The 20,365-nt window shown below is 41.3% G+C and overlaps 1 protein-coding gene across 1 annotated transcript in view; it reads left to right on the top strand.

Moving 5' to 3' along the window:
* Positions 1–20,365, top strand: part of LAMB4 (laminin subunit beta 4) — a 45,933-nt gene that overhangs the window by 1,757 nt on the left and 23,811 nt on the right. Inside the window, exons 2-13 of the mRNA XM_044423274.1 lie at positions 1,976–2,136; positions 7,298–7,430; positions 7,818–7,891; positions 9,647–9,835; positions 11,498–11,561; positions 11,841–12,055; positions 13,526–13,646; positions 13,896–14,084; positions 15,427–15,606; positions 16,378–16,487; positions 17,037–17,116; positions 17,455–17,605. Coding sequence (XP_044279209.1) covers positions 1,976–2,136; positions 7,298–7,430; positions 7,818–7,891; positions 9,647–9,835; positions 11,498–11,561; positions 11,841–12,055; positions 13,526–13,646; positions 13,896–14,084; positions 15,427–15,606; positions 16,378–16,487; positions 17,037–17,116; positions 17,455–17,605 — 1,667 coding nt within the window. The remainder of the gene's footprint in view (positions 1–1,975; positions 2,137–7,297; positions 7,431–7,817; positions 7,892–9,646; positions 9,836–11,497; positions 11,562–11,840; positions 12,056–13,525; positions 13,647–13,895; positions 14,085–15,426; positions 15,607–16,377; positions 16,488–17,036; positions 17,117–17,454; positions 17,606–20,365) is intronic.

Genomic DNA, 20,365 nt, shown 5'->3' with positions numbered 1-20,365 from the left:
AACAGAACAGGGAACAGAAAATCGCAGCTTCAGTGCTTGTCACAGAGATGGAATGGTTGATTCTAAAACTATACATAGAGATGTAATGTGTGCATGCACACATAAACTATAATGTATATAATAATGTATATAATTTACATTAGTTTAGAGAAATATGTATGTATAAATCTCTAGATTTCCTTGTAACTACTACAAGTTTCTAAATAACTCACACACTCTGTCATAACAAGTTGAGCCAAGCAGTGTTAAGCAGGTGAAGCCTCCAAGGGTCCCATACCTGTTTGGTGTTTCAGGTGAGAACATGTTTCAGCAGACAAACAGCCTGAAAGGAAATTTATCTCACTGGAAGAAAAATGCTTAAAGTCATTTCAGGCAAAAGTTTTGCTGACGGTTATTTTAATTTCGTACACTTTTCTATCTTCTTTGTGGAAAATGAGATTATGTATGTGATTCAGTTAGATCTAGGTGAAATCTAAGGAATGGTGGAGCTTGTAGTCTCTTCAAGTTGTGGTACAGTAACTTATTTTTCACCAGTACAAAAATCTTACTCTTGATCCAGGTTTTCTATTAACTTAGTTTAAAATCAAAGATCATGGCAGAACAGAATCATTCATAGTTTTATCATTAATGTTAGCATTACTCACTTCATATACTTTATATTACAAATCAGATATTTATTTATTTATTTAGTAAACTTCTATGCCACCCCACTATTTATTTAGTAAACTTCTATGCCGCCTCGGGGCGGCTTACAACAATAAATAAATACATATAATCATATAAAAACAATATAATTGGAAACGCCCTGGCCAAAGATATAAAATCTATAAATAAGCTAACAATTAAAATGCCGTTTAAATAAAAAGGTCTTCGCCTGGAGCCGAAAAACATAACGACAGCGCCAGGCGGACCTCTCTGGGGAGCGCATTCCATGGATTGGGCGCCACCGCAGAGGAAGCCCTCCTCCAGGTACTTACCCTCCTAATATCCTTCACGGAGGGTTCCTGGAGGAGGGCCTCTCCCGCTGATCTCAAGGAGCAGGAGGGCACGTATGAACGTGAGCAGTGATTGAACAACAGGAGTTATCTAGAAACTTCAGAAGCCAGAGAGCCACAGTAGGGTTACATATTTCTTGGATGTCTCCTTCTTAGTGACTTTAGAATGCAGCAGGGAGTAGAGGATAGATTTTCAGATATTTTGGGCTTAAGCTCCCAGCATGTCTTACCATAGACCATGCTAGCAGAGGCTTCTAGGAGCTAAAGTACAAAACAGCTGGAGCTCTACCCGCTGCCTACCTTGTTACAATGAATTTAGGTAATGAGTATATTACCTACATTTGTTTCATGGCATTCACCAGCAGCTTATGAGCAACTATCTATACCAGGATGCCCAGATAACCCCCACCCCAAACCAAGCCTTCTACAAACTAGGTGACATCAGGAGATAGACCAAAGTTTTTACTTGTACCATAATCTGCAATTTCTTTATTTTACAATTATTAACTCCCAATATGAATAGCTTTATTTTATTCCACCAGTAATAGCATGGAGTGAGAACCAATTATTTGAAAAGCATTAAGAAGTTGTTGCTTCCCTATTGTTTTCATTGAATTTCTAAGTCTGTCTTCCCCAACTTGGTGTATACCAGATATGTTGGAGTCCAATTCATCATATGATGATGTTCCAAGTCATCATAATTTGGCATGGAAGGGATCTCTGTTTTGCACCAGGTTGGGGAAAGCTATTTCTAAGCCATGTGGAGCAATTTTCATTAGCTGTGTAAATTTCTAATTCCTAAAATGTACTGCTTGGAGGGTAGTTTATCACAAACTGCACACAAGTCCTTTGATGGCTAAGAGCAGAACCATTGCAAATGGTATATCACTCGCAACCATCTTCTGGGTTCCCCAGCCACGAACATGTTAAATACCACCTCACACGCCAAACTACATTTCTTCTGTTTCCTTTGTGGACAGTACTATTGACGGACTTCCTGTGTGGCCAGAATCACTGTAATGGTGGATCATGTCATCCAGCTCTTGGAGACCTGCTGGTGGGTCGCAGTGCACAGCTAACTGCTTCATCAACATGTGGGTTGTTTGGCCCTCAGAAATACTGCATTATTGGCTACCTGGAGGTGAGTTTGTTTTCATTTGTAACTCCACCTGCCAGGAAGGTGGGTGAGGTGCTGCTTACTGCTGTCCTCCCGACTCCCATGGGGAGAAGCTAGCAGGATCTTTACCTCTATCCCCTTCCAGTTCCAGAAACCAAGGGAAGTCCCACCCCAGGCTGACTTTTCTAAGAGTAAATGCCACTAAGGACAATGGCTGGTTTATCAGATAATGCAACAAGCTCTGGTGGATTTTACCATTGTCAGTCTGCCATGATATCTGAACCCAGTTGTGGTATTTCACCATGGCAACTTATGTCTTCAGAAACTACAGTACAAAACAATTGTTTGTTCTGTGGTTTCTCCATACCACCATGGCCTGTTGAGTTCTCTGAACCCAGGATCATGGTTTCCATGGTCTGGTAAGCAACTATCGCAGAGTCCCTGGAAAGAGCAGAAACTGCAGGAATCAGTCTCTGTGTGTGGATCAATGAGAAAGAGAAAGGCAACATATGCAGGCAGCAATGCACATTGGGAGTAAATTTCAGGCACAGTGGGTGATGGGATACATGTGAGTACTGGGAGGACTGAGTATTAAGGATGGGAACTACAATAATGTGAAAATCAGGTAGATAATGGTAAACAAACAAACAAACTTGCGAACCACGGTAACTTCAGGGTTGTTTCTCATATTGTGTGAATGCATCCAATGTGAAAGCACCATTGAAGAAATGTGATTTTACTTCTAAATAGACAGCATATTGATGGGTTTTCAGCCAGTTCCTTAAGACAAGAGGACAAAGGCAATATTCGAAGACAATCCACACTGTATTTTTTCAAAAGTTAGAGGAGGGGAACAGGAAAGCAGCACTGAATTTACTGAGTTCTCTGGGCAAGCCAGAGAGCAGGAGAAAGGATGGGGGTACGGAATGACAAAGGGAGTCAGGAAAGTAACAGAAAGCCGACTGAGCTTCCCTTGAGACTGAGTTTGCAGAGCTCAGCCAGGAGCAGCTTTTCTTACCCAGCACTTGAAACAATGTGAGAGGTTTGTGCTATTCAGATCCACAGCTCCACATTAGCAAATACCAGAACATAAATGATGAAAGCCTGATAGGAAACCACTTCTTGTAGTCCACTCCCTTCCAGCCCACTGAAATCACTCCTCTCCCCCAACCAAGCACTATTGCAAGTTTAGCACATTCTGGAATATGTGCCTTGGAAAAAAAAATACCATGTATGGAAGCAGCATATAAAACTGGTTTGAAGAAATCTGGGATATAAAGGCACAAACAGTGAGAGGTTAAATTTGGGGAATGTCATGTGCAAGGCATCTCAATGCAGGTAAAAATGGCTTGTATCTCCACTTCACTCCAATAGAAAGGAATAATCCACATGCAGTACCAAAATTGCAGTTGTAATCAAGCCCCTGAACCGGGATGTTAGAAATGTATAATGATTCCACTAAAGCTCTCGGTTCTGTTGTTCATTTAGCACGGGTTGAAAGAAGCAAGTGGGGAAATCCGTTTTGAGAGCATTTGTAAGTTTCTCAAGGACAAAGGAAGCCTAGCAAACTTTGCTAAGCAGGCAAGCACATGCTTGTCAATGCCACAGAAAGTCTTTTAACACATTGCCCAGCCGAGAAGTGGGCAGCGCCAGGTTATGCATGTCTCTACACACATGGAGGTTCCACCCTTCACAGATGCTCATTTGGCATTGCTTACAGGTATAAAAATAGCACTGAAAACTGATATGTGATTCCTCTGGGATGCACACGCTCAGAGTCATTGCTGCAAAGTGGTACTTAATTTTGTTTCCCAAACACCAAGTGTAATGTCCAGGAAACATAGTGGCCCACAAGAAGTATCTCTGTCCAGGCAAGGTATTAGTACTTTAATACTCTAAAAGTAAGGGGTGCAGAGATAGATAAATTATTTATAAAAGAGTAATGCATGGCCTTTTTGATATCCTGAGCCTTCCAATGATCCATTAATTGTGCCAACCCAATTCTGCATTATTTTTCTCACCCTCAAACTTGTAGATCTTAGGGTCACACAATGAAATTGATTGGCAGTAGGTTCAGAGCAGCCCTGAAGTACTATTATTTTACACAGTGAATGAGAACCAGAACATCCTTCATTGGACTTTGTTAGAAGTGCGTGCATGTGGGAGGATAGTCCGCCTTCCTCTCCCAATGCTGCTCCAGAGGTCCCCTGAGCCTCTAGGGCAGCTTTTCACAGGATGCAAAGGGGGGCATGAGAAGAAGGGGAAATTACCCCACATCACCTCCCCCACTCATTGCTGCAACATGAGTTTCTGCTAGAACAAAGTCCCTTCCATAAATGAAAGGAGCACTTCCAGTTGTGGAAGGACTTAATGTGAATCAAAATCCATCATTAACAGGGAAAAACCAATCCAAGACAGTAAGTTGGATTATGCAAGTTTAGAGAGAGAAAAACAACACCCAGTGGGCCTACAGGGAAAAAAAGTGTCCTGAAGCTGCTCCAGCTTCCTTCCGTCCCCCTTTGAAATGCTGTTCCTGGATGACCAAAAAGCATAAAAATGCTGAGCAGAAGGAGCAGGGAGGTGAGGATTGCCTCTGTCCCACTTCTTTTTCTGCACTGGATGAGTGTGAACTTCCCCCTTCTCTCTCCATATATTTTTATGCTTACATATGTTGTATCATCTGGACCCAACTTCAGAGTTCTTGCATGGTCAGATTAGTTTTCCAAAACAAGGACAGACTCAACGGTTACTTTACACTTCACCATGACTTCTCTAGACTTTTACCACTGTTGGTATGGAAGCACCATAGAATTCCCTAGCATGAGTGGCTGGGTGAATGGCCACTTCTAGCCTTCAATCCCTATTGAGCTCAGCTTCCTAGTAACAGACACATCATTGCTTACTTGATTCCCATTGGTCAAGTGATATGTCCATCTTCCTGTTTATTTTTTGAAACAGAGTCAGCACAAAAATATATGGAAAGAGAAGGGGGAATCATGGAAAAACTATTTATGTCCATTTAATAAAAATTTCTGTGAGGGCTGGAGTGACTGTGAAGTGCCACAGTCATGCAGGTGCACTTGGAGGAAAGGGCGAACCTGCCCCAGCACCACAGAGAACCAATCAGGTGGAGACTACTGTAGTTCCTTGACAAGAATAGGGAAGAGTGGAGATTTCACTCATGAGACTGTTGGGATGCATCGTGAGGCCAGGAGGATGGAGCAGGGAGTATGGAAACTACCCTGCCCAGCTAATCAAGTGATCAGAAAGTTTTTTGACCAGTAAGCTTGTCCAAAAAATTGCATGCCATAGAAACAATGTGGTATTGTTTATTGGGTATATGAATCCCACTTGTATGAAGCTTCTTTACTTCAGTTGAAACCAAGTCCAAAAGCCCATATATCTCTTAGATAGGTTGAGTGCACTGATTATATGCAACCCATGGATTATATGCACCAGTATCTATAGTCTCTGCAGAGAAGCCAATTTGATCAAAGGATTTTCCTTTTACTTAGGTGCCAGGGAATATTCAGCCAGAACAAACATAGCAAAGATCAAATCAGAAGCACACTCATGAATCTGGAATTACTATTAGGTGCTTGCAAGATCAAAACAATTATCTAAGAAGCATTTAATACACTTGTTAAACAGGCTTTCACTCCTTCATCTCTAAATAATCCATATATTTAAATAGCACTGCATTCCACTCATCATTCACAAAATGCTTTTAATTTGTCATAAAGGAATTTTTGCTCTAAATCCTGCCTGACCTTCAGGCAAGCTGCTCCCTAGCTCTACACTCAATCATTTGTCACCACTTTAAACTTTTCACTCTTTCAGAAAAAGGGAGAGAGCAAGAAGAACAGGCTGTCCTTAAGACTTTTCCATAGTTCTCTAGCTTGAACAATGAAGAATTTAATGCTGGCTGGGGCATGGTGGGAGTCTAAACATGCACAGGATTGTGTCATTTAATCTTTTAAGCAAACTATATTCAAATGCTGCAAAGGAGTTGCTTTTTTGTAAAGAAGTTAGAACTGGCTGTCAAAGGGAGATCTTGACTGGGGTAGTTCCGATTTGTAGCCTTACCAGATGCATATTTACTCAAAAGTAAATGCCAAAAGTGGAACTCACTTCCAAGCATGTGTGCATGAGATTACAGCTTTATGTTGACCTGGATGTACTAATGATTGCATCCTATTACACTGAAATAGGATTCCGCTCCTAGTGTCTACAACCCAGATTCATAGTAGGTATCAGGAAAAGTTTCCTCACTGTCAGAGCAATCTGACAGTGGAACCAGCTTCCTAGAGAGGTCATGGACTTTCTCACACTAGAGACATTAAAAAAAGAAACTGCATTAGCATTAGAGTGGGATGGTGGAAATTGGTGTCCTGCAACAGCAGGATGTTGGACCCGATGGTCTTCATGGCCCCTTCCAACTCTAATGCTCTATGATTTCATGAATGTGATATATAACAAGGAGATCAGTAGAATTAACTGGCTGCCATACTTTCAAGGCTTCTCAGGGAACATGTATGATTTAAGAAATGTTATGAACATGAACGTTTATGATGTTTTGGATCTTATATTTTGTATGTCATGTTTTTATGTCTGTATTTTTTATTGAAGTGTGATGTGAATGTGCCATATGATAAATAAATACTCTGTGATTCTTTGATTCTATGAAATCAATATAGCCTCAGAATATAGTTTAGAAGTATTTCAGTTTTGGTTTGCATGAACAACATTACCATGTTATTCATATCACACACAAATATAAATTTATTTATAGGTACAGTTTATAGGAATAAACCAGTCTGAAATAAATATAATACAATATATTCTTAATGTGTGACAGTTAAGTCCCCTAGATAGATAGAAAAGTCTCCTGGCTTACTTTGGATGAATTACACCTACTCGTGCAGTCTCCACGTGCCTAACATACTCCACAAGGTTGTGGGGAGGATAAAATAGGGGGAAGAAGTCCACATGCTCTTTAGAGGAAGGCCACTTCACTGAATTCAGATCCTTTGGTGTGTAAAATTCAGGGTTTTCAACAAAAAGATGCAAACTGAAACACGCACCTCTACAAAAAAGAGAAGCACTGTCCTGAAACTCTCATATGATCACAGAAAAGATCGGGGCATCATATTTGTCTTGCATATTCTGTTGTTTTTCCCCCTAGGATGAGCAGAAGTGTTTCACCTGTGATTCCCGAGATCCGTATCATCCAGTTTTCCAGGCCGACAGTCACTTGATTGAAAATGTTATCACAAGTTTTGAGACAGATCGGAAGAAATGGTGGCAGTCTGAAAATGGTGAGGAGTTTTTCCATTGACATTAATTCTTCACCCCGGTTTTTATTTGATTGTGCCCTCTGTTCAAATGTCAGCTTGTACTGCCATCCATAAAGCAAGACTTCCTTGCTCTATGCCTTTCTGTTGCCTTCTGTTGTTGCAAGGGAAATGTACAGGTTTTAAGCTCAGCAGATGGAGCAGAGGGCACTCTGTTACACTGGTTCTAATCCTACACAGAGTGGTGTGAAGGTGTTTGCTGTCCCACATGAAATTAAGTCCCTAGAATTTTCCATCTAGAAGGTGGGAAAAATCTCTTGAAGTATCTAGTTCTGCACATGCAGTTTGCTGTACATTTTACTCATCAGACAGAAGCAATTAATTGCAAAACTTGTTCATTGGCTTTTCTAGGTGTTGACCACGTGAGCATAAGGCTGGACTTGGAAAATGTGTTTCAGTTCAGCCATCTTATCTTAACTTTTAAGGTACTCTGCATATATTTACATAATGATGTGCTGTTTAAGTTGCTTTGCAGTATAACAGTTTTAATTTAATCTTGGCTTTTATGTTTCTCAAATTGTTTGTTCAGCAATTTACAGTTAGCAATTTAGATTTTAGACAGACAGGAAGCAGCTAAGATTTACCAAAATATTATGCATTTCATGAATAAATGTGAGTGTTACTACATGGATCTGTTTCAACATGCTTTCGTACTGTTGGTGTTTAGTGTTGAAAAATGAACAGTAGCACAACTTCTTAATAAATGCATTGGAACAGGGTCACACTACAGCTTGTCATTACATGCAAACCTGGCAAGGATCTGTTGTGGTGGGTGGTCAACAAGCCACCCAGTACTTGTGGCCTCTTTCAGGGTTGCGAGTGGCTTGTTAACCTACCTTCACTGGGTTCACATGTAACAACAAGCTGTAGCACACCTCCACCACATCTTGAATTTTCAAAGTGGTGACCAGTGCCAAAACTAGAAAGTCCACCCATGGTCACTTCTCATTACATGTGAACTGGCCTAGAGTATACATCCCATGTGGACCAGTAGCATGATAACTTTAGCCTCCATTGATCAAGCTATAATGCAAAAACAGAAATGGTTGTATCAGCTGTGTGGCTGACTTGTGAGTATCAGAACTGGACTGCCCAGGGAAAAGGCTCTGTTCAGTTTCGGGGAAGTTTCCCATGCTTCTGGGTTAGTCCTAAAAGGCTGAACAAGAATGCATGTGTTACCATGCTGAAAGCACCTTTGCAGAATCAAGAATCTGGAAATGCATCCTAAAACTTCCGTAACTATGTGGCTTTATATTAGCTGCTTCATATCGTGGATAGAATAGTAGACTTAGGTTCAAATCTTCACCCATCCATAAAATCCATGTAATTTCGGGACAATTAGTATTTCCAACCCTATTCTATCTCAAAAAGTAGTTATAAGAATATGATGATAGACTTTATGTATGCTGGCCTAAATACTTTTGAAAGATGAGGTAGGATACAAATCTGATGGGAAAATCCCATTTGTTAAACCAGCAGACAGAAGGGTTAGATGCAATGGGCTTTTCTACAAAAGGAACTTGACATTCAAGCCATGATTGTTTCTATATTTTTTAGATTATATTATGACCCTTCAGTTGTTTATCTATTTGTAAACAACACTTTCAGCCACTTTTTAGAGCAGGGAAAATGTGGCATTTAATTGTGAATGTAAATGAAACCACATTTTCTCTTGTGTATTTGTGCTGTTCTGTCCCACCTAGGAGCTAAATATTGAAAAGGCAGGAAAGGAAAGACTTGTGGAAAGCTTGGATGTTAGTTCTGCAAAACCAAAAGTAGATACAGATGAATAGGTTTGAGTAGAAAACGTCAATGAGATAGGCAGTTAGATACTGGACGTCAAGTCTTAGACCTTTATTCTAGGAAGGTTTGTCAGTAAAAGCATCATTGTGCAACAATGTGAACATGGAGAAAACATTGCACGTGTTGAGTTCCACCCATGTCCAAGCTTGTGATTGGCATCCAGTGCTAGTCAATGAATTTAATATTTTGCATGCTATTACAAAGCAATACAACATTTATAGTGGCATACCAAAAGCTGCATCCTGTCCACAGCTGTAACACCAGGACAAGTAGAAAACATCTGGGAACTAAGAGGCAGGTTTTTCTTCCAGAGACCGACAACTGGTTGTGACAATAGGCTCTAAGCTGGGGGTGATCTGAAGTTGTGTCTATTACAGACATTTCGACCTGCAGCAATGCTGGTGGAGCGCTCCACAGATTATGGCCAAACCTGGAAAGTATTCCAGTATTTCGCACAAGATTGTGCTGCATCTTTTCCGGCCATTCCTTCAGGTCCAGCCAGATCAGTAGGAGATCTTATTTGTGATTCCAGGTATTCGGATATTGAACCCTCAACTGAAGGGGAGGTATGCATGTTATTCAAGTACATTTCATCTCACAACTGTCATTTTAATAATGAGTGCACTTTCAATGCAATCAACTTGGACATTAGTCCCATTGGGTTCGGTGTTGCTTTCCCACAGGCAAGGGGGTATAGGACTGCAGCTTTGGGGAGCAATCCTTAGATCACAATTGCGGTGCTCCAGTATGTAGGTATGTATGTATGTATGTATGTATGTATGTATTTATTTATTAACAGCTTTTGTATGCTGTCCTATTATACAATATCTCAGGATGGCTTACAATATTTAAAAACAATTAAAACAACAATTTCAATAAATAATAAAACAGAACAAAACAATAAATTACAAAACAAACAGAGCGACTGAACTTAAAAGTTATTAGATTTTAAGGTTTTGGCCTGGCGCCGAAAAGAGTATAAACTTGGCGTCAGGCGTACCTCTCTGGGAAGTACATTCCAGAGTCTGGGCGCCACAGCAGAGAAGGCCCTACTCCAAGTTGATGACCTTTTTACCTCTCTTAGGGAGGGTTCCTGGAGCAGGGCTTCTCCCACAGATCTTAAGGGGCGTGAGGGCATATAAGGAAGGAGACATTCCTTCAGGTATTCTGGTCCCAAGCCATTTAGGGCTTCATAGGTCAAAACCAGCACCTTGAATTGGGCCCGGACTTCAACTGGAAGCCAGTGGAGCTGGTAGAGGACCAGCATGTGAGATGAGGTGAGAATATCAGAGATTCCAATTTATCCTAAGCCCTGCCAGGCTTTCCCCTGCAAGGGAATTCAGAGCCCTCTCTCGTTTTGTATTTTCCATACACCTCCACGGGTTTTCTGTGCAAAGAGGATGACACCCCTCCCATTGGGAATGTACGCAGACCATTTACTGCACTGGTGTGTTTGTTCCCCCATGTTGGGTTGGTGCTGGGTGGAGTCTGTGGATTTGCAAGTTCTTTGGCCTTTCCCATCTTGCCCACCCTCACTTGGCATATCCCTGACATTCCCCTCCCCAACTCCCTGAAGGCTGAGTCCCAACCTCAGACAGACAGCTGCTGGGGAGACTTCTGCTGGAGGTGCCATGGGAAGGCAGCTGTGCACAGGTTTCCCACTCCAGGGTTGGAGCACAGTTTACAGCAGCCTTCCCCAACCTTGCACCTTCCAGACCTGTTTGGACTGCAACACCCAGAATGCCCAGTTAATGGCCCTGTTTGATGGGAATTCTGGGAGTTGTGGTTTGAATGCCTCTGAAAGCCACCAGGTTGGGGATGGCCGGTCTACAGTGTAAGTCTGAGGGTGGAGGATTGGATTAGGGGCCTGGGAGATTCGGCCTCTAGTCCTTGGTTGACTATGAAGCTTACTGGATCTCTTTGGGTCAGTCACTCATTCTCAGCCCAACCTACCTTACAGGGTTGTTGTTTTGAGGGTAAAATGGAGTCAGGGACTATGTAACCTGTTTTGGCTTCCTCACAGGAAAAAAAGGTGGAAAATAAATGTAGTAGCAGCAGTAGTATTAAGAATAATATTCCGATGACCCTGGGACCCCCATCCTGGGACCATGGTGTTGCTCTCGCAATCTTAATGGTGCAGTCTTCAGTTGAGCCTGTGTTGTATTTTTCGCATAAGTGCTTTACTTTCATGGGCTTAAAATTATACATATTACTTTCCATTTCTACAGGTTGTTTTCAAAGCTCTGGATCCCAGCTTTGAAATAGAAAATCCCTATGTCCCATACATCCAAGGTATGGATAATTTGGATTCTTCGCATGCCTTTAGCAAGGATAGAACTCAGTGGCAGAGTAGTGTGCTTGCAGAAGGTCCTAAATTTTGTCTGTAGCATATCCAGATTTTTTTCAAGGGTCTTGGGTTTAAGAGCTGAGGAAGTCTCTGGAGAGCCATTCCCAGTAGGGGTAGATAATCCAAGGCAAGTGGAGACCAGCAGTCTGTCTTGGGTTTATAGGGTAGCTTCATATGATTACATGAAATTAACTTATTAACTGACTTATTATTCCTAATTATAGAGCTAATTACTTTTACAAATCTGAGAATAAACTTCACAAAGCTTCACACACTTGGTGACACTTTACTTGGCCAAAAGCAACATGACCCTCTGGAAAAATACTACTATGCACTTTACGAAATGGTTGTTCGTGGAAGCTGCTTTTGTCATGGTCACGCCAGCTCCTGTGGTCCTGGGCAAAATCTACGGGGTGATGTTTTCCATGACCCTGGGATGGTAAGGCACACGTCCTCTCATTCTTTAAGAAGACTTGGAGGTGAAAACCCAGCTGTCCAGAAATATTCCTAAAATTAATTCACATATGGATAGCTGGTTAAGAGTGGAAAACTGCTGTAATGATCTAGATATAATTCAGTAAGTAGTCTCTAACTTGAATAGCCTCTTCAGTGGATGAATGCAATAATGTGTCACTTGCTAAGAACAGTGTGAGAGAGAAAGGGAGAGATTTAACCAAGAATACAGGAATATAAAAAGCATACTTCTATAAGCATTGCAACACTACAATTTGTTGCAGTGTGATGTACTTCCATTTAGAATTTTTTTCCTCTTCCAAACGACTCCTTTCCAACACATACCCCTTCCTGGTATTCTTTTTTTCATGCTCCAACAGCCATTCAGCGTTCCAGAGCCACTGAGCAAGTGCAGTCCTAACCAGTCTATTTTGAGGTCTACCCCATGCTGCATAGCCTTCAACTGTTGAAGAATTATAGCACATCTCAAAGAATTTAGTATAGACTGAATGCTTCCTCTTCCAATCCATGGCCTGCAGATTGAAAGTTAGCTCCAAAATTATGAATTTTCTCATCCCTTCAGAATGTGCCCTCCATTCTCTTGTCAGCTCTGTTCCTAGTTTCCTTTTATGAGCTTTTCTAGATTAGACCTTGTGTATGTGCACAAGCATGTTCACTGTTCCTTGCTCACTGTTTTTTATGGGTGCTTTAGACAATTACATCCCCCCCTAGTTTCACTCCTGTGTTTTCAAAGCACTTTTGCAGGGTTTTGCTTTGTGTCAAGCAAAACCTGGCAATGTGCAGAAGGGGTATAATTCTACTGATAGTTGCATGAGTGATTTGCTGTGGATTGACAAGGATTTGAAGTCCCAATGGCAGCCCCAGAATGTCTCCCCTTTCCAAGAAATTTTGGAGGGCAATCAAGGGTAGATTTTTGTTTGAAAAGACAGTAAAGCTCTGAAGCTCAAAATACACTATTTAACTCTAAGTCTACATCTTTTGCACCAGCTTCCAGTGGGTGGATCTTCAGATTCCAGAAAAAAGAAAAGAAAAAGTATATCCTGCATGTTTGAAGTCTGCCCACCCCATCCCTAGATGACATCTAAATCTTAAAATGTACAGGTTATGCTATTACAGGAGATTTATGGCAAGACTCACACATTCCTGCCATTAGGAGTAAAATCCTCTGCCACCCTTGAAGAGATTTTAAATCACTTGTATCAGTTTGTACCCACAGCACGTATCCCTGTTGCTCAAGCCTAGTCACAAGTCAGCAATATATATCTTAGATCCAAGGTATTTGTGTGTGTGTTTGTATGTGTGTGGAAGTGGTGTGTGTATATCCAGTTCATTTCTGTGGAATGGCACAAGAGATATTTGTGCTGGATCATATTCAAGGAAAAGCAAAGCACTGCTTTTAATTCTGTGCTTTACATCTGTTGTTGATGTATTGCAGGTCCATGGGAATTGCCTCTGTGAACATAACACAGAAGGTTTGTCCTGTGAAAGATGCAAGGATTTCTACAATGATGCTCCCTGGAGACCAGCTGAAGGATCACAGGAAAATGCTTGCCAAAGTACCTAAGAATTTAGTACATTGCTTTTTCATATTTGAGAATGGCAATCTGCCATCACAATATATGAGCTAAAATACAGTGGACTGATGGGCTGAACTTTCTGTTGCAAGTTCCTTTCTACATAAAGCTGTCCACAGTCCCTCCTTCAAACTTGTGGGTCCAACAGAATCTTGAGCCTGTTTCTAGTACTTGCATTTATACAATCTCTGTTCCTGTGCACAGACACAACTGAGTTTTGTATTGTTTCAGAGTGTGAATGCAATGGTCATTCTGAAAGTTGTCATTTTGATATGGCGGTGTATCTTTCCACTAACCATGTCAGTGGTGGAGTGTGTGAAGACTGTCAACATAATACAGTGGGACAACACTGTGATCGGTGCAAGCTTTTTTTTTATCAAGACCCCCAGAAAGCAATTTCAGACCCTCATGCATGTATCCGTAAGTATGAAATGCTCTTTGGAACATAGGAACTGGATCCAGAAAGGGCATAATGACTTGTCTGCTTGATTTCAATGGGAAATAAGCTCAACTAGCTTAATTTGGACCCAACCTGTAGAATTTAGGAAACTAACAGCAAGTTGTATATAATGGCGGAAGCTGAATTAGGTCTCAGGTGGGAAACATGGAATTTTCTGCTCTTCGAAAAATATTTAAGAATCATAATACAAAAAGCCAAAGACTTCTAGGAAAATCATAATTAGGATTTAAGATAAGGACCTAGGCCTTTCTGTACCCCTCTCACCTTAACAAAAGAGACAATGCTTAGCCCAGTGATGGGGAGCCTCTTTAAGCCAAAGGGCCAAATTCACTTGCAGAGAAGCTCTCAGGGTCATGTTCCATTGGATGGAGCCAAAGATACAAAAATACTCTGCAATGTGTATGCAATCCACCGTACCTTAGAATTAAAGCCTTAGAACAGGGGTGTCTAACCTGTGGCCTGTGGGCCACATGCAGCACAGGATGGCTATGAATACAGCCCAACATTAAATCATAAACTTACTTAAAACATTGAATCTTTTTGTGATTTTTTTTGTAACTCAATTGCACAGTTCTTGAGTGTGAACTTTGTAGATGACATCATGTTGCAAGGTCACATAAAATAAATGTATGCATGTTCTCACTATTTGTATGCATGGTGGTGGCGAATATCATGAAAAGTATGCACAGACCTTTTTTCTTGCTCATCAGCTTTCGTTAGTGCTTGTGTATTTAATGTGTGGGCCAAGACAATTTTTCTTCTTTCAATGTGACTGAGAGAAGCCAAAAGGTTGGACACCCCTGCCTTAGAAGAAGTCACTCATTTCAGTCTTTAAAATTGAGACAAAAACTGCACAAAATCTGGGAAATCATGAGATGATTGAGGGCCAGCAATGGACTGTGGGTATTTATGGGGATCCTGGAGGACTGAAGCAGTCAAACCCTGGCTAAAGCTGCAAAAGAAATGGACTGTATTTTCACATGGCACTCATGCTTTTTCTGAAGTGTGTGACAAATGACTCTTGTTTAGCCAAATTATTCATGTTTGTCTTATATAAAATAAGTACAACTTCTCATCTTAAAATCATGACACATAATATTCTGTGTGCTCTGCAATAAAGGAGTAATTTGTTCTCTAAAGTTAGTTGCAGCTATTTTTCCTATAGCAATACACACACACACTTGAGCTTCTCACTCAAAGGATATGATAGTTATGTGGAGCTTAGCAAGATGGGCCATTCTTCTCAGTATGTTAATGTTTCCATAGGATCGCTAACATCAAGGTCTGTCTGTGTGTCCATAGCTTGTGCCTGTGATCCAGATGGTACCCTGTACAATGGGCTGTGTGATGGTCATACGGACCCTGCTCTTGGAACTGTTGCTGGCCAATGCCACTGCAAGGAAAATGTGGAAGGAGTACATTGCGACAAGTGCAAGCCAAACTTCTATGGACTGAGTGGAAGCGATCCCCTTGGCTGTCAATGTAGGAGTTCTCCTTTTCTTTCCCTTTCTAATAGATAGAAGTAGATAAAAATGCACGGTCATGCTCTAATTTCAGAAGAGGTTAAGTTGCCTGTATTAAATTTGTGTCGTTTATTGGCTCAGTTATGGCGAGGGAAATTTCCATCTCAAAGGAGAAGTTGCACTATAAAACATAAGCAAATGGGAAAGAAAATGTACCCCATATCCCCTAGCTGTATATTTGCCCTAGTTACGTTGTTCTGGCCAAAGGAAATGCATAATGATTGCGAGTCCACCTTCTATGGCATTTCAAAATTAAATGTGAATTGTCAAGAGTGACCAGTCTTTGTTTTTTTTGAACTCTAACCCTGCTTGTTCCCAAATTCTGCCCATGCCCTGTTACAATCCTAGATAAAGCAGTTTTATGTTCCATGATCTGCAAAGGGATGCTAAATACCCTCAGGGCCTTGCCAAGCCTTCTATTCTGTGAAGAAGGTGCGAGGAGGAGACAGCTAGCAATCATGGGCCAGTCACCCATTTATCCTTGCCATTCTGTGTTCTTTTCCTTCTTTACTGTGGTAGCCTTCTGTGTCAATGCTCAAAAGATGAAGTAATATTTAGAAGTAGTGAATCAAAGGTAGAAATGGCATTCAGCAATACGGTGGTATAGTTGCCAAAGACCCACACTGGCTTGCTTGCTCATCCTGCCTCTGGGAGCTGCATTTCCATATGATGGGAAGTGGCTGCCACACGCTTCTGCCCATAGAAGTAACTGTGCATTCTTTATTTTCAGCCTGCAACTGTGATCCTTCTGGAAGCCTCCCTTTCTCTGCATGCAATCCCATGACTGGAGAGTGTCTGTGCCAGCAGTTTGCCACCGGGCAACATTGTGAGAAATGCCTTGTATGTATTCATGAAGAATTCACACAGTTTTATAAACTGTTCAGTGGCTTTTCTGTTGATTTTCCTACCTTTCAAAAATCTGTGAGATGCCAATGAAAAGGAAAAGATATGAAGTAGTTCTCGAAATGGCAATATATCTCTGCAGTACTTCATTAGAGGGGCCATTTGTAAGGATAAATCAGGAAAAGCAAAAATATGGAGGTTGAATGGAAAAATCTCTGTTTCTCATGAATTGTTAAGGAACTGGGGCTCAGTCTTAGCCCAGTATTCATGAGGGAAACCCAGGAAATGTTTTCTGCTAAATTCCAGATCCGGGGCAAGCACAAACATGGTTCACACATGTGAGCTTTGGAGCATAGAAGGAGGCTGCTTTGAGTTTGGTAGTAGAGAAACCCAACACAGTACCTTATTTACTGGTCTCCATACTGGTAGAAAGTGCCACTCAGTATGAACCCTTGTGCATGTTGATTTGTTCTTATACTAGGAATGGAGTCCAACAACCATCATGTTCACCAGGTAAAACAATGTTTTTGTCATTTTTTTCTGCAGCAAGGATACTGGGGTCTTGGAAGTAACTTCCATGGCTGTTTGCCATGCGACTGTGACATTGGTGGTGCCCACAATAACTTGTAAGTCTGAGTTCAGATTTCAAGTATTTCACTCAATATCTAAGAAAAATTGAACCAAGAACTCCCATTGAAAGTAGTGACTATAACCCAGAATTGCCCCTAGTGTGAAGATACTCCTTTTTTCCTTTGCTAAAGTCATCAAAACCCGCAAGCCTGAACTTAAAGATTAGGCTTAAGGAACAGTACAGCTAACAGCTAGGGAGGCTACTTTGGCTACTATGAAAAAGCATTTACATTGCAATAATACAAGATAAGGAAGAATATCTCCTGATACTTGTGCCTTGATCTATGATTGTAGGAGTTCTTATAATGTTTCCATTTCCTGCCTTTTCTATTAGGTGTGCAACTATTGATGGTCAGTGTGAGTGCCTTCCTAACATAGTGGGCCGTCAGTGTACTGACCCAGCTGCAGGATACTTTTTTCTACCTTTGGATTACTATATATATGAAGCAGAAGACTCATGGCCTCTCCCAGGATCCTTACCTTTGGTATTTCACTTATTTCCACTGTGCAGTATAGCTTATGCTTATAGTAAGATAGATCAAAATATGCAGACCTGGTAAAACTACCACGAAGCAGAGAGAAAGAAGAAAGGTTGTAAAAAAAAAGAGTAACATACACTGGAACCTCGGCTCACAAACTTAATCCATTCCAGGACTCTAGCTGTGACCCAAATTGGTAATGAGCCAAGTTAAATTTCCCCATAAGGTTCAGTGTAAATAAGGTTAATCCGTTCTGTAACTATTTTTTTTAATCAGAAAAATGTGAAGCAAAGTGACAAAGAACAACAAAGACTGCAGCCATCTCCCCCCCCCCCCCGCCACCCTGAGCACAAGTGCGGCCATCTCCCCCTCCCCCCTTCAGCACGACCGTGATCACGCCTGTTATCCCTGCATGTAGCCGTCATCCCACACGCTGGCGGGGGGAGAGACGGGCGCGAACATGGGCGCGCTGGGGGGGAGAGATGGGCGTGAATGTGGGTGCACTCAGGGAGGGAGACGGGCATGATCGTGCTGCGGGGGGAGATGACTAAGATCACAGTTGCGCTCGTGCAGGAAAGACGGGCACAATCATGGACACGCTTGTGCAGGAAAGACAGGCGTGATTTCGGCCATCTCCCTCCACCCCCAGCACGATCACGGCCATCTCCCCACTTGGGGAGGTGGGGAGATGGCCGTGAATGTGGTCGCCACCCAATGCAGAGTTCGCAACCTGCGTCAAAATTTTTATTTGGTTGATTTGGTTGATTTGGTTGTGAACTGAGGCATTCGTGAGTCGAGGTACCACTGTAATTGTATTTGTTGTTTGTTTCCATATTTATATTTCATCTTACAGCAAAAGGTTCTTGGCTCATATGGCAAACTCCAGGAAGAAAATCATTTTTACGCAGGGCTGTGTGTATGCTACAACCCAGACTTTGCCAACTGTGATGCTTTCCAATGTTTTGTACCAGAATTCCCATAATCCTGACCCAAGATTGCCAGTCATCTGGGGCAGTAGGGATTGTAGTCTGGGGATCCCATGATTGGGGAAGCATGTCATATAGTATAACAAGAATTGTATTGCGTGGCTCCTAAGAACCTTGGCTTTCATTTTAAATCAAAGAGCAGATTACTAGTGCCTGTATTGCAAAGATGTGCTTGGAAGGAGGTAGGAAATGTTAGCTCACATTTCCCAACCTAAGAAAGTACTGAACAAAATTTCCCATGGCAGGTGAGTAAGACGTATGTGCCCTTCTCATGACTAGGGAAACCAGGATAAATTATGCAGAACATTGAAATCTTTGGCATTTCAAATTATGCAAATTTCAGCCTTTCTGAGTGCATGAATATACAATTTAAATTCAGCATGGCACACACTCTGCATTTAAACACTATTCAATATTCCCTGTTGAAATTGCATGGTTTCTCATTTAATTCCTCCTCAAGTTTGGGGATTAAAAAACATAGATAGCACATAAATAATGGGATTTTTCTTCTCTCTCCTTATTCCTACCTTTCTTAATTACCACCATTGTTTCTGAAAATAGAAGTTTGATTTTCTTGGATTCAGATTCCACCTCCAAATATACACAGAGTTCCGTTTGTAAGTAGATTAGTGCAGATTTCTCTGGCATAGAAAATAAGATATGGTTCAGACTTTTATTTCTGAAACTTTGGTGCTTGCATAGTCCTTCATAATTGGATTGCATATATACATTCCTAACAAAACAACAACAAAAAGCCAACACTTTAACACAGCTACTTGTTTATAAGATTCAACCCACAGCTATGCCACCATGTGATGTCTATTTTCGACAACAAGGTTATGATTTCGCAATTGAAAATGGAAAAATTGTCTTGAACAGGAGTAAGAAAAGAAGCATAAGAAAAGCAACCAATGGACAGGTAAATCTAACATACTGTTAATTGCCCTATGAGAAATGGCAAGGAAAGATTAAAAACATCTATCAAAAAGTAAGACTGATTCAAGATCCTTGGAGAGATATGCCTTATTTGGCTCTCTCCCATCTGTGTCACTTATGGCATTTACGAAATATTAAATGGGTGTTTTCTAACTGAATTCCTAAAGGACATACATTGTGTCAAAAAAGCTGAGGGGAATTAGCTTCCAAGCCATTTCAGCTTGGCCCAAAATATTGAAACATCAAAGGTACAAAACGAAAATGTTCTGCATAGTTCACACATGTTCCTGATTATGTGCTAGCTAATCAGCTGGGATAGAAAGAATATAAAGCTGGGATATAAAGAATAATGCTAATAAATGGCTGAAGTATACTGGTCACACAAGGTTGAAGACAGAAAGTTTTACTGGTGGAGTGGATGCATATGTATATAACTAGTATAGAAATTAGCAGGAACATGGAGGCTCTCTCTCTCTCCTCCCAGATTTGGATGGAGATGGCCATTCTACTCAGCTTTGCTGTGGTTTTCCATTGCCCTCCCATAGGAATAATGCAGTCAAATGAAGCCGTAATTCATTCTTCCTTTTCAGAGAGGGCAGTGGGGCTGGCGGGAGCTCTCCACACCGCAGGAGTGATGGTAGTAGAAGAGAAGGAACAAAAACTGTGGCCACTTTTTCCAGCTTGTATTGTCTAGTTACTTTGGACTATAACTCCCATCATTGCTTCCACTCATGGAAATCGAAGTCCAAACCATCTGGAGGGTGCCAGGCTTGGGAAAGTTGGTCAGTGGCTACTCTAATCATAGGGGAGAGGATCGCTATAGTGAAGTCTCGTGAATGAAACC

Source organism: Varanus komodoensis, unplaced genomic scaffold, assembly GCF_004798865.1.
Source record: "Varanus komodoensis strain SLA01 unplaced genomic scaffold, ASM479886v1 scaffold13_3, whole genome shotgun sequence".
Classification (NCBI taxonomy): Eukaryota; Metazoa; Chordata; class Lepidosauria; order Squamata; family Varanidae; genus Varanus; species Varanus komodoensis.
This window is presented reverse-complemented; position numbering and strand designations above follow the sequence as displayed.